Here is a 12,066-nt window from a genome sequence, read left to right as displayed (position 1 = left end):
AGAGGACAGAGATGTCACACTGGCCTGGGAAGTGAACTATAGCTGCGGCAGACAGCCAGGTACCCCAAGAATGCAGTATTCCCGGGGGCCACCCACATTCCTTGTCCCAGACCCCAAGTCTATTATCTCTGAGGACTTGCTGACTCACCCGCTCTCAGTGATGTCCATCCAAGCAAGGCTGATGGAACAGAACAGGCTAGAAATCTCTTTCTCTGTCAGTTATTCTCAGCAGTTTTGGACCCAGCACTTGGGCACTCAGTGTTGGGCCGCTTTGGGGGACTCTTGGTGCTCAGAATTCTGACTGTACCTCTGCAGACATGCTAGGCAGTGGAGGGAGGGAGTGCAATGCTTGGGCAGAGCGCTAGCCTGAATCTCTCTGGATGTATGAGGACAGCTCCTTACATTCCTTGAGTATTATGGAGCTCTTAAAAGTTACACCCTCATGTGTGGTTTAATGGGTAGAGAGCTCTGGGTTTGCAAGATGAGAAAGTTCTGGAGATCTATTCAACTGTAAGATGAATATACTTAACACTGCTGAACTATAACCTCAAAAAAGAGTAAGGTGGTAAATTTTATGTTACGTCTTTTTTATTTTTTTAATTAAAAAAATTTTTTAATTAAAGATTTTATTTATTTATTTGACAGAGAGAGACACAGTGAGTGAGAGAACACAAGCAGGGGGAATGGAAGAGGGAGAAGCAGGCTCCCCGTGGAGCAGGGAGCCTGTTGCGGGACTCGATCCCAGGACCCTGGGATCATGACCTGAGCTGAAGGCAGATGCTTAATGACTGCGCCACCCAGGCGCTCATGTGTTATTTTTAACTACAATAAAAATACATAACCATGAACTTGGAAGACCAGCTCAACTAATGAGGCCAGTAGGACAATCTTCCCTCAGTGGGGACTCATGAATCACAACATAAACCATTTTAAGGAGCTTTTATGTAGCCCACCCTTGCATTTTTCCTTGCCATCAACTCTTTTTAATGTTATTCTTTACCTAAAGGGCATCAGACTATATCTGTTTTATTGCTGCTTAATGGAGCAGTCTTCAAATATTTATTTTTTGGCAAGGTGTTTAGGAATAAAATAAATCCTTTAGGTAAGAGTGGTGCATAAACTAATATCCCTCCGTGGGGGTTGGGGTTACATTTTCCTTAAGCACTTTAATTAAAGAAACACAAACAAACCCAGGCACCCACAGTGACATATGGAAACTCAGCTGGGATTGGACAAAGACGAAAATCACTAGTGTAGAGCTACTGGAAGCCCTTGGAGTCTGTGTGCTGGCTTCTGGGTAGGAGTGACTGTCCAGCAACCCAACCCCAGGTATCCAAAGGAATAATGATTACTTGTGGGAATAAGCAACTTTCTTTGCTATAAATGAACAACGGAGAAAGAAATCTGAGCATGGAGTCATCACATACAATTTAAAGCTCCAAAGGTAAGGTTCAGAACTGGGGTGATAGCCTTCCAACAAGACATTCTTTTATTCTAACTGTCCTGACACAGCTGGCCAGATCGAGAAATGCTTCCAATGTTTAGATAATGAGAATAATAATGAGTGCCACCTTCTATGTAGAGAGCACTATCCATTTAAAAAAAATTTTTATATTTATTGCATAATTTATTTCAAAAAGAACTTTGTGCAATGGATTTTTTTTTGGGGGGGTGCAATGGATTAACTAGAAAGTGTGTGTAGTGTGGAGAAGAGAAACCAGAGACTGGAGCACACAGTGGTTTAACATGAGATGAACGCTCAGATTTTCTGAGGCAGTCCACTTTATAAACATCTCCTTGAATTCTGAACATTTGGCCATGGTGCAGAACACATCTCTGGGTGTAGAGATGAGTTTTCCTTCATCTACTTATTCCATCTCTCATAAGGGGATGCCAACGGAGCCCTCTACTTTGGCGAAAAGGCAGAAGGGAGATGCCTTGGTGGAATCTTGGGAATATCCTGGACCATGCCCTCCATGCCCCCTGCTGCAGGGATGTGGCTGTCCCTGGACCCTCTCCCTCAGCAGCTACCCCCCTCGAGGTTTCTGCAGCTTCTTAAGGGAAGGTGTGGTGGCCACCACAGCTGGTGCTCCCAGCTAATTGCTGGGGTCTACAGGAGGCCCCCTTGAAGGTTAGGAACCCTCGCCATGCCAATTCCATCCACCAAGTCCTGTGGCGACTGTGCTGTCCCTCACGCAGCCTGCCTCTCTGCCATCCCCCACTGCTCCATCTCTGCAGGCATCTGTGGGGTGCACAGCTCAACAAGCTGCAGATGAGAAACAAGCCCGTCTCCCTTGTCTAGAGTGGCCCCCAAACTTCAAAGGCAATTCGATTTCGGGGTCTCCGGATCACAGGCTAATTATCAAACAGGATGGAAAGGGGAGAGGCGCAACGCTCTTTAAACTTCTACAGATTTTTTGACCGTTTTCTTCTACATTTACTCCTTATGTTGGAGCAAGGGAGGTCAACACGAGGGGAGACAGGTAGGGTTCACTTTGAACTCAGCTAGTCAAGGCTCAGCAGAGTCTGTAGATAGATCAGCTGCCGGGGGTAGGGGCAGGGAACAGGGTGGTCCTGCAGGACCACTGTGCAGAGAGCTATGAGGGTCCCCAACAGCTGCTGCAAGCCCATCACCTATTAGTGATGAGATCCCGCACATGAACCCATGCACTCTGAGCCTGGCCACCGGATGCGGAGGAAGCCACCATTCATAGATGCTTCATATCACCTTGGTATATGAACGAATCTGGAACCCGATTTGGGAGATTTTGTTCTAACTTTCTGCTCGGGACCTAATCAGATGATTTGGGGTTACGGTAGAAGGGCCTAACTTGTATCCCAGGACCGCTGTCCTGTGCCTCCGCTCTCCCCAGGCAGGCCTTTCTGGATTGATCCTGCCCCCAGATATTTCAATTAAAGGGGAGTGTCTATGAGTGCCTTTCAAAGCTCTTAATTTAACTGGAGCCACAAGGCTCCCTGAGAGGCACCGGCTTGTCAGTCCCACGGAGGCCAGATCTCAAGTGTGCGGTTAACCCTCCCTAAAGGGCACAGACCCTCCAAAGTTGCAAACCGTGTTGCCGCAGCGCTCCAGCCTTTCCTGCCGTTCTGTATGCATTTCTGGGAAAATCCAAGAGTGCACCACAAAACTTCTTCTTTAGATCTGGGCCATATTCCTCTTTTCTCTGATTCCATTCATGGCCACAGCTTCCCAATGCACAACCACAAAGTACTCTCTGCACTTCTTCCTGATCCCGATCATGGTTAAAATTGGGAGCAGAAATACCCAAGCCTCATTTGCCAGCCTCTGTGTAATCTGCATTCTCCCAGGAACATAATTTCCTTTCACAGTAAACACAGACTGTCTGTTTTAGAGTATCTGATAACTATTGCGTAGTGTGACACAAATTCCTAATAAAATTCATAGAACGGGGAGCTCTTCCTTGGTCTAGACCTGCCATTGTAAGACCTGGATGGTGAGCCACAGGGACTGAGCCATGGAAATCTGCCAGCATTTCTCAGATCCATCCTAGGGTGAAGACTATTTCAGAAAAGCCAGTTTAATGGACCTTCTAGTTATGTAGAAGTAGAACCAATTTTTGTCTCTGGCTTGGAGGCAATGAGGAGCAAAGCTGCTCTACTTCATAGGCCTGAACGTTGTCTTTATTGTGAGTCAAGAATATCTTTGCTAATTATTGTTATTGGCTAGAGGGTGAGCCTGAGTCTAGGTTTTAAATGAAAGCCAATTTTCTCTCTCTCTCTGGGTCTGGGTGTGAACTTCAAGAAGGGGAAAATGTGCAGAGATTCTCCTTCAAGCAGCCGCTGGTGGTGGCTGAGGCCGGGACAAAAGGAGAGCTGGTGTGCTCTCTCTCTTAGGAATCTGGGAGCAGGGAGGGGCAATATCCGATTTTAAGTTTGTTTTGTTTTGCCATCATCCTCAAGCCTTCCACTATCCGCAAGCCTTTCCCTAGGTTTTGTAAAGCTGGTGTCTGCTGTGATTTAGATTAATGGATGGGCCTGTGACCACACTCTGGGGGACCGTTCTGGGCAGCGTGGCGGCAGGCTGGAGAAGCTGGTTGAGAGAGCGAGAGCCACGAGTGGTCCAGGGAAGACGGCTAAGGGGTGGCCCACAGCAGCCAGGCCTGCATCAGTACTGCTCCAGTGAGCTTGGCATACCTGGGGAGGGGAGACTAGGCAAAGACCGAGGGTCCTGCACGTAGTCACGGTCAGAGGGTATGTTCTTCTGTGGGCATTAAATGGGATGGTGACCTCTGAAGACCAGAGAACTGGGGAACATCTGGGCTGTGCTTAGGAATGAAAACTCTTTAAATGACTACAGCTGTGTCTCTTATTCTCGTCACAGCCTCCCCTCCGTGTCTCCTTGGACTCCTGTGCTGTCTCCACAAAACACTCGACATTCGGAACAGAGACAATCATCTGAACTCTGCAGGAATGTTTCTTTCTGACCCTGTCATTCTTTCCTGGATCCATGTAAAAAAACAGGAAATATTGCCAAGTCCTAATCAACACATACCGTCACGTTAAGGGCACAGAGTACTCTGTCATAAAGAATATCTAAAGGTAATAAAATAAACATCCAAAGGTAATTTGGTGCCTCTTTTTTTTTTTTACTTTTATTTTTTTATTGTTATGTTAATCCCCATACATCATTAGTTTTAGATGTAGTGTTCCATGGTTCATTGTTTGCATATAAAACCCAGTGCTCCATTCAGTACTTGCCCTCTTTAATACCCATCACCAGGCTGACCCATCCTCCTGTCCTCCTCCCCTCTAGAACCCTCAGTTTATTTTTCAGAGTCCATCGTCTCTCATGGTTAGTCTACCCCTCCGATTTCCCCCCCTTCATTCTTCCCCTCCTGCTATCTTCTTTTTTTTTTTTCTTAACATATATTGCATTATTTGTTTCAGAGGTACAGATCTGAGATTCAACAGTCTTAATTTGGTGCCTCTTTTTAAACTACACATGGCTTCCTTCCTCACCACCAGTGATTTTATCCCCACCTGTTCCCTGCTGAGATGTAGCTATGCTCTGAAAATGGACTGCAACCGCGGAGCCTGTCAAGGCAACTTACTTTCTCCTGGGACTCCATTCAATAACCAGCTAATTCTGGGCTTGGGGTTGCCACTGGCTCTGCACATCAGCCTGCCGTCCTCTCCTGGGGACAGCACAAGGTTTTGAGGTGCCATGATCCAGTATGGGGCCGCTTTGTGAATGAAAGAAAAAAAACCCACAAACACTTGAATCATACAAGTATTCTAGCAAATCTAGTATGCTGAACTATTTTAATAATAAAAATATTTTACAAAATATTTATTAGCTTCCTTTTTTTAAGAGTAAATAAATTCATAAGTGATGCCTCAAAGAACACTTTAGATTTTCAAAAGAATGTTTCAAGAGATTCACAGACAACTATGTATTATTTCTAGAGCCTTTTGATACAAAGACCATCTCACTTTACATTAAATTAACCAGACATTAGAAAGGTAACAGATTTCGCTAAGGTTATAGAGCAATTTACAGGGACAGATAGGGCTAAGAAACATGAATTTAGATTCTGAGCCCTGCAGAATACACATAATTATAAACCTGGGAAGGAAGTTAAAAAACTTCGCATTTTTGAGAAGTTGAAAAGTTAGGATAGAGAACTCCCATGAGCCCTTCATCCAGCTTTCTCTAATGTTCCCTTATATAACAATGGTTCAGTTATCAACACGAGAAATTAACACTGATACAATACCATTAGCTAAACTACATCTTCTTCTACTAATGGCTTCTCTCTGTCCCGGGACCCTCTCCTGGATACCACATCGTCTTTACTTGTCTTGTCGCCATACTAGTTTCCTCCAATCTGACAGTTTCTTGGTCTTTCCTTGTCTTTCGTGACCTTGACACTTTTAAACAGTACTGATTGATTATTTCATAGAATGTCTTTCAACTTGGGTTTGTCTGGTGTTTTTTCATGATCAGACTGAGGTTTTGGGTGATGGATCCCTCTTACTGCATCATTTTAGGGGGTCCACGATACCAACATGACTTTTTACTGCTTATGCTAACCTTGAGCACATGGTTGGGGTATTATCTGCCAGGTTTCTCTGTAAAGTTGCTATTTACCTGCTTTCCATAATCTATTCATTAGAAGTGAATCACTAAGTCCAGCCCACACTCAAGGGTGGGAAATTCAGCTCCATCTCCTTCCCAGAGGAAAGGTGAAGAATTTGTGAAAATATGTTAAACCTGCTTCTGTAATTAATTTTTGGGGTGTGTGTGTGAGAAGAAATACTTTGAGGCCAAGGGGATCCCTTGTTTCTCCTTAAAGTTTCATCCATCTTTCATCACTGGCTCTTGCCTGCAGGAGTTATAACCGTGGGATGTTAATGGTGATTTCTGGTTTCCCTCCTTCTTTCTACAGTTATTAATTGGAATTCTTCTATGAGAAAGGTTTGAGAAAGAGAATTTTTGACCTGATTTAGATGCACTCTAAAGAGCAGTGAGAAAAGAGGGTGTCAGGAATGTTGATATGAATTTACATTTATTATTAATTGAAGAATCAGATCAAAGGTGTATGTAATTGAAGATTTATGACTTCTCATGAAGGCAAGAGCCATGCATTTGAAACAATTGTATACCTTTAACTGTAACAGAAATGGTATGATGGATAGCTCCCAATGGGTTTTTGGCTATACACTGGTAATTTCCAGAGTCTGCTTCTGAAACCTGAATGATCTGTAGAGTTTTCTTGAAGTTCCTATAAAATGTCCGGTTGATGGGCAGTGTTCCATCTTCTTTTATCCAGTAAATAATTGGGGTAGGCCTGATAAGACAAATAAATGATATTATTAAAAAAGAAGTTCACCTCACTGCTTTTGAGGGTGAATCTTCATGAAAGTTGGTAACAACTTCTTTGTTTAAAGATCATGAGGACTAGAAAGACATTGTAACTAGCATCACACTTTTATAAATAATGCTTAAGCCCCTGTATCGAATTCTGTGAGCTAGCACGGTCAGGAAAGCAGCACTGCGGTAATGCATGGCACTCCATGACCTTTGACCTCCCTGATGTAATGAGCAGCCTAGCCTAGTGACTTCGCTGAAGGGGCCTCATTATTTTATTCTCTTCAAAGTTCTGATCAGTGAGACACTCTTCGAAAATTTTACAGGAAGGAATACGTTAATTGAAAGGCTTACTATGAAATTAATGATACTGAGTTTTTTTATCAGCTAGAGTTAAAAATGCAGAAAAAAAAAGAGCTGATATATATATATATTTGTGCCCATGAACTTTTGCACACATTTCCCTATCAAATGGAAGAATTTTGATCTAGTGACTTTAGAAGATTTTTATGAGGGTAAAATAAAAATCCACTGGACACATATACTAAGCACTGAACTACGGACCAAGTACTGAGTTGTATGTTGGGAAGATAAAGACCAAAAAAAAAAAGGCCTAGGAACCTCAGGAAGATCACAATATTTGTCCTTAGAAATGCAAGTGGGATTAATTGGTTGATTGTAGAATTGCTTCTGGTTTGTGTAGCTGAATAGAAATAATTGAACATATTTCTTTGATGAAATAACTTCTAAAATAAAACCTGCTGTGAATATAAAAAGAGGTAGAAAATGTAAAGTCATTTTAAAAAGTGGAAGATACGAGACCCATGTGGTATCTGATAGCATATTCCGGTGTTTTTTTTTTTATTCAGATAATCTGCACCTCACATGATCTGAAGGTGAATGGATCATGGGGCTAGAAGCATGAGGTCAAACTAAGTCATGGATTGTTCTGGAAGCCTGCTTAGTATTCTACTGAACAGTTGTTAAGAATTAGAAATATTTTGATTCTGTGAGTCCTCCAGCTACTGGTTTGTAAATGATAAGAACCCCCAATATTAGTTTTATAACATCCCAAGGTTTTAAAAATTCTTTTGGAAGTTTTATGCAATTTCCAAATATCAACCATATTTTAGTTTTTATGTAATAGACTCTTCACAGGAAGGGGAATCACAAAATTGGGAGAATGGGTATCTCTACTCCCAAAAGGTTGGAGGCTGGTAGATTAAACTACTTTCTAACACCATGATGATGAAAACTGCAAGGGTTTGGGGGTTTGTTTTTTAATTCTGGTGGGAAGGATACATAATACATCTTTAAAGGGGCGTTTTGCTAGTTTCAGTTACTTGAACTGAGTAGTGTGTGTTGTGATTCCCTGACGTGACCAGCAGAGGCCTCCACAGGTCTCCTGCAGTAAAGCCATTCCTGGAGGTCAGTTCTGGGAAGGATCGAGAAACTGTTGCATTACCAGGTCAGGACATGGGATCACGACAATGTTTCTGAGACTCCATTCAATGTTTTCAGCAAATGTGCCCACATCAACAGTACTTACTCGGTGCCAGGGCTAAGATGGAACGATGTAGAAACTTGCCACTGATGTGCACCTAATTTAACAGTTGTCCTGAGGCATCTGCAAAGAAGCTAGGCTTGTGACCTGCCTACAGGAAGTAGTGGGAGAGACAGAGTGCCCATTCTGAGGCTAGACCCAAGAGCCCTAAGAGGCCGTGCATGTGCTTCTCTTGTTAGGAGAATAAGCCAGGGCTAGATGGCTGGAGGAACAGGAGAAACTCAAGGCCAAGAGCTGCCCTGCGAGCAGCCGGCAGACCCCTGGAATTGTGAACCCTCAGCGGAGCTGCCCAGCAGAGGCATGAGCAGGCTCACCCTAAAACATCCCGCTCTAGCCCGTTACAGCAACTGCCCTGCGACCTGCGGATGAATGATTAACGATAAACAGCTATTGTTTTTAAGCCGCTAGGTTTTGAGGTTGTCTGTTACATAACAGTAGCAAAATACTATACCCTAATTGTAATCATAGCAACCATAAGGTGACTACTGATACTTATTTCAAGAGGAACACTATTATGAGAATATTTCAATAATAGGAGATTCATACGGCTTATTTTTGAAAACAATTATGACATTTTTCTTGATGCTTGATGGAATTAGTATAAGACAATGAGTGTTGCTGTAATATCAGCCTCTCTTCCGATTCAGCAGGTTTCTGTAAGAAATGTACAGCAAGACAGAAAGTGCAGGGGCGCCTGCGTGGCTCAGTCGGTTAAGAGTCTGCCTTCGGACCCAGGCTCCTGGGATCGGGATCAAGCCCCCAGGTTGGCCTCCCTGCTCAGCAGGGAGTCTGCTTCTCCCGCTGCCCTCCCCTCCCCTGCCCACAGGCTCATGCTCTCTCCGGCCGGTGCTCTCTCTCTCTCAAATAAATAAAAAAATTAAATAAATTTTTTTTGTTTTTTTTTTTTTTTTTGAGAGAGAGAGAATGAGAGACAGAGAGCATGAGAGGGAGGAGGGTCAGAGGGGGAAGCAGACTCCCTGCCGAGCAGGGAGCCTAATGCGGGACTCGATCCCGGGACTCCAGGATCATAACCTGAGCCGAAGGCAGTCGCTTAACCAACTGAGCCACCCAGGCGCCCCAATAAATAAAATCTTAAAAAAAAAAAAAAGACAGAAAGCGTGAACTCACAGTCCCTCTGCAATGCATTCCAGCGAAAGGACATTCCCTCTTAATTCTTCCTTATGACTGGCATTGCCTTCTGGAGTTAAAAAGCTTGGTGGCCTCTCTCTATTTGATTTTGCTGCAAACAATACAATCATATGGATTAAAAGTTATGAATATGTATTTCTAGAAACACAGTTCACTGCCTAAAAATCTAATCCCTTTTCAAAACCACTTAACACTGTGAAATTCGTTAAACTGCATGTCCACACACTCTGCCTTACAAACATTGCTCACTCAGCAACGGAAACGATGTTGGTTACAGTAAGCACTAATACGAAGGACTATTTTACTCTTGTGCATTCCTTTAATTTGGGTTAGGTTTTTATGAATTTTTGGTGCTTTGGCAAATTTTCAAAATGTAGACATAGAGGAAAGTCACATTATCAAACTACCCAACTCTTAAAATTAGTGCTCGGGTCAAAGTGAAAATTAAACATATCGCGGAAGATGTTAGATTTTTCTGAAAGCTGTGACTATGGAAGTGGGCAGTTTGGTTTACACTAGGGACAACATCATAGTCAATTCCATTGATTAATCATGGACATAAATCTGTGGGGGATGTCTAAATATCAAGACGCCCAAACTGCAAGGTTTATGGAAAACAAAACAAAACTAGAAAGTTATTGACAGAGGTCTGGCAAATTGTGTGCCATACATTAAGAAAAATGAATGTTAAATAAATTGAACTTGGTTTCCTCAATGAAAAAATAAAGAGGCCTCAAGTCCGAGATCTCAGGGAGGCCCACGTAGGCTATCTTCCGTTTTATGGAAACCTTGTTTAAATGTGGCCTTACCTTCTAATGGCCTCTCAGAAAAATGTGAAGTAGGAATTATACCATCTTAAGGTTCTATAGCCCTTTACAGTTTTCAACACTTAAATGCATTATCTATTTGATGCTCACCAAAAGTGAGTGAAAAGGTAATATATGAATTATTCTCATTTCTCAGAAAAAAAAAAACTGAATACCAGGGAAGGTATTACTTGAGAGAAATGAGAATTTTCCTAAGACTTTAGAAATTGTGGAGGAAACCTTACTTCTCTGAAATCACTTTGGGAATGGTTTTGAGACCCATCTTTTTCAGGATATATTAAAATCAAATAGTAAGGCAGAAGTTGTGGTATGCCTACTCCAGTCATTGATAGTACCTTAATGTTTTTTACTTTATATCTCAAGGGTAAAAAATTAATACCGCAGAAATTCTGTCTTAGAGATCATTGAGAGGACCCTCATATCCAGAAACCACAATTTTCATTGATAGGCCTTATACTTGAAAGTCACATTTCCCTTAAGGAAACCAAATTCTTTTCTTTTTAAAAGGATAAAGTTAAATGCTCTATTTTTAAAAAGGCTATTTCTACTGAAGATAGTGACTTGGTTTTAAACAAAACTAAAAGAAATGCTATTGCTAATTATATGACACCAATAATGTCTATTTTTAAAAAGGCTATTTCTACTGAAGATAGTGACTTGGTTTTAAACAAAACTAAGAGAAATGCTATTGCTAATTATATGACACCGATAATGTCATGTGAGAACAGATGGGAAATGTGATGTTTTACTATCAAAATCCACTTGATGTTAGTTGCTAACGGTTATTAAGACTGACGAGTTAGTATTCTAGCGGGTTAATGCACTCTTATTTGGTTAATGAGAAAAGTTTGTGAACAAGACAAAAAAATGAAAAATATAATTCTAACATACATGAAAGATTTTTTTTCCCAAATCACGGAAAATGGTGCTTCACATGAAAACAGTGATAATAATTTTTATTACTATACATACAACGTGCAAAATGTTTTAGTGACAGGATGTAAGCTTATAGCTAAATTTCATAGAAAACACACATTCGTTCTAGCAGTATTAAACATGGAACTAGGACTCTCATGAAGAAATTAGATTTAATAGCTATGGAGGTGAAGTTAGTGAACTGAATTCTACGATGAAGGAGAGGAGCATCAGTTGCAGTCACCGTAACTCACCACTATAAAACTCAGTGTCATTCAAATTAGCAGCTATGGTGTCATTCAATTCATCCACTGAAATAAACAGAATATTATGAAGAATGCAAAAAGCAGGGGAGAGGGTACTATAAAAAGGTATCGGGCAACAAAAGCAAACATATATAGCTATGCTGACCAAGTGCCATCCCTAGCACGTAAACCCAGGCTTTTACATTGTACGTGACTGACTGACTGATGACTTCACTCAGCCACCCAGCCAGTAATATAGGGACACAAAACTGAAGCTGTAGGGCTGCTAATTAAAGGCACGCTGGGGCATAAAGCACACGCAAATGCTCCGGGGACCAAGTAGACCCAGAAAGTTACTGTGGAAACAGCAACAGTGAAATCAGCAAAGAATGTAAAATACAGTATCTAGGTTATGTGTGCTCTTTATCTGCCAACACGTCAGTAACTAGTCACGGGTAGTTTCCTGATCAATGAACTTGTGTACTTCAAAGTCAGTAGTGTTTACTAGTTAATATA

The 12,066-nt window shown here is 41.9% G+C and overlaps 1 protein-coding gene across 10 annotated transcripts in view; it reads right to left on the bottom strand.

Annotated features, from left to right (window-relative positions):
- The window catches only part of NRCAM (neuronal cell adhesion molecule), a 280,283-nt gene that overhangs the window by 46,862 nt on the left and 221,355 nt on the right, over positions 1–12,066 (bottom strand). For all 10 annotated transcript variants that reach the window (XM_035020339.1, XM_035020341.1, XM_035020340.1 and 7 more), the window contains 4 exons: positions 11,560–11,616; positions 9,543–9,654; positions 6,646–6,830; positions 5,091–5,222 (listed from right to left, as the gene is read on the bottom strand). In XM_035020339.1, the coding sequence (XP_034876230.1) occupies positions 5,091–5,222; positions 6,646–6,830; positions 9,543–9,654; positions 11,560–11,616 (486 nt within the window). The remainder of the gene's footprint in view (positions 1–5,090; positions 5,223–6,645; positions 6,831–9,542; positions 9,655–11,559; positions 11,617–12,066) is intronic.

The sequence above is a fragment of the Mirounga leonina genome, unplaced genomic scaffold, assembly GCF_011800145.1.
Source record: "Mirounga leonina isolate KUSES-001 unplaced genomic scaffold, KU_Mleo_1.0 Mir_174, whole genome shotgun sequence".
Taxonomy (NCBI): domain Eukaryota; kingdom Metazoa; phylum Chordata; class Mammalia; order Carnivora; family Phocidae; genus Mirounga; species Mirounga leonina.
Note: the sequence above shows the minus strand (reverse complement) of the source record. Positions and strands in the feature narration are given on the sequence as shown.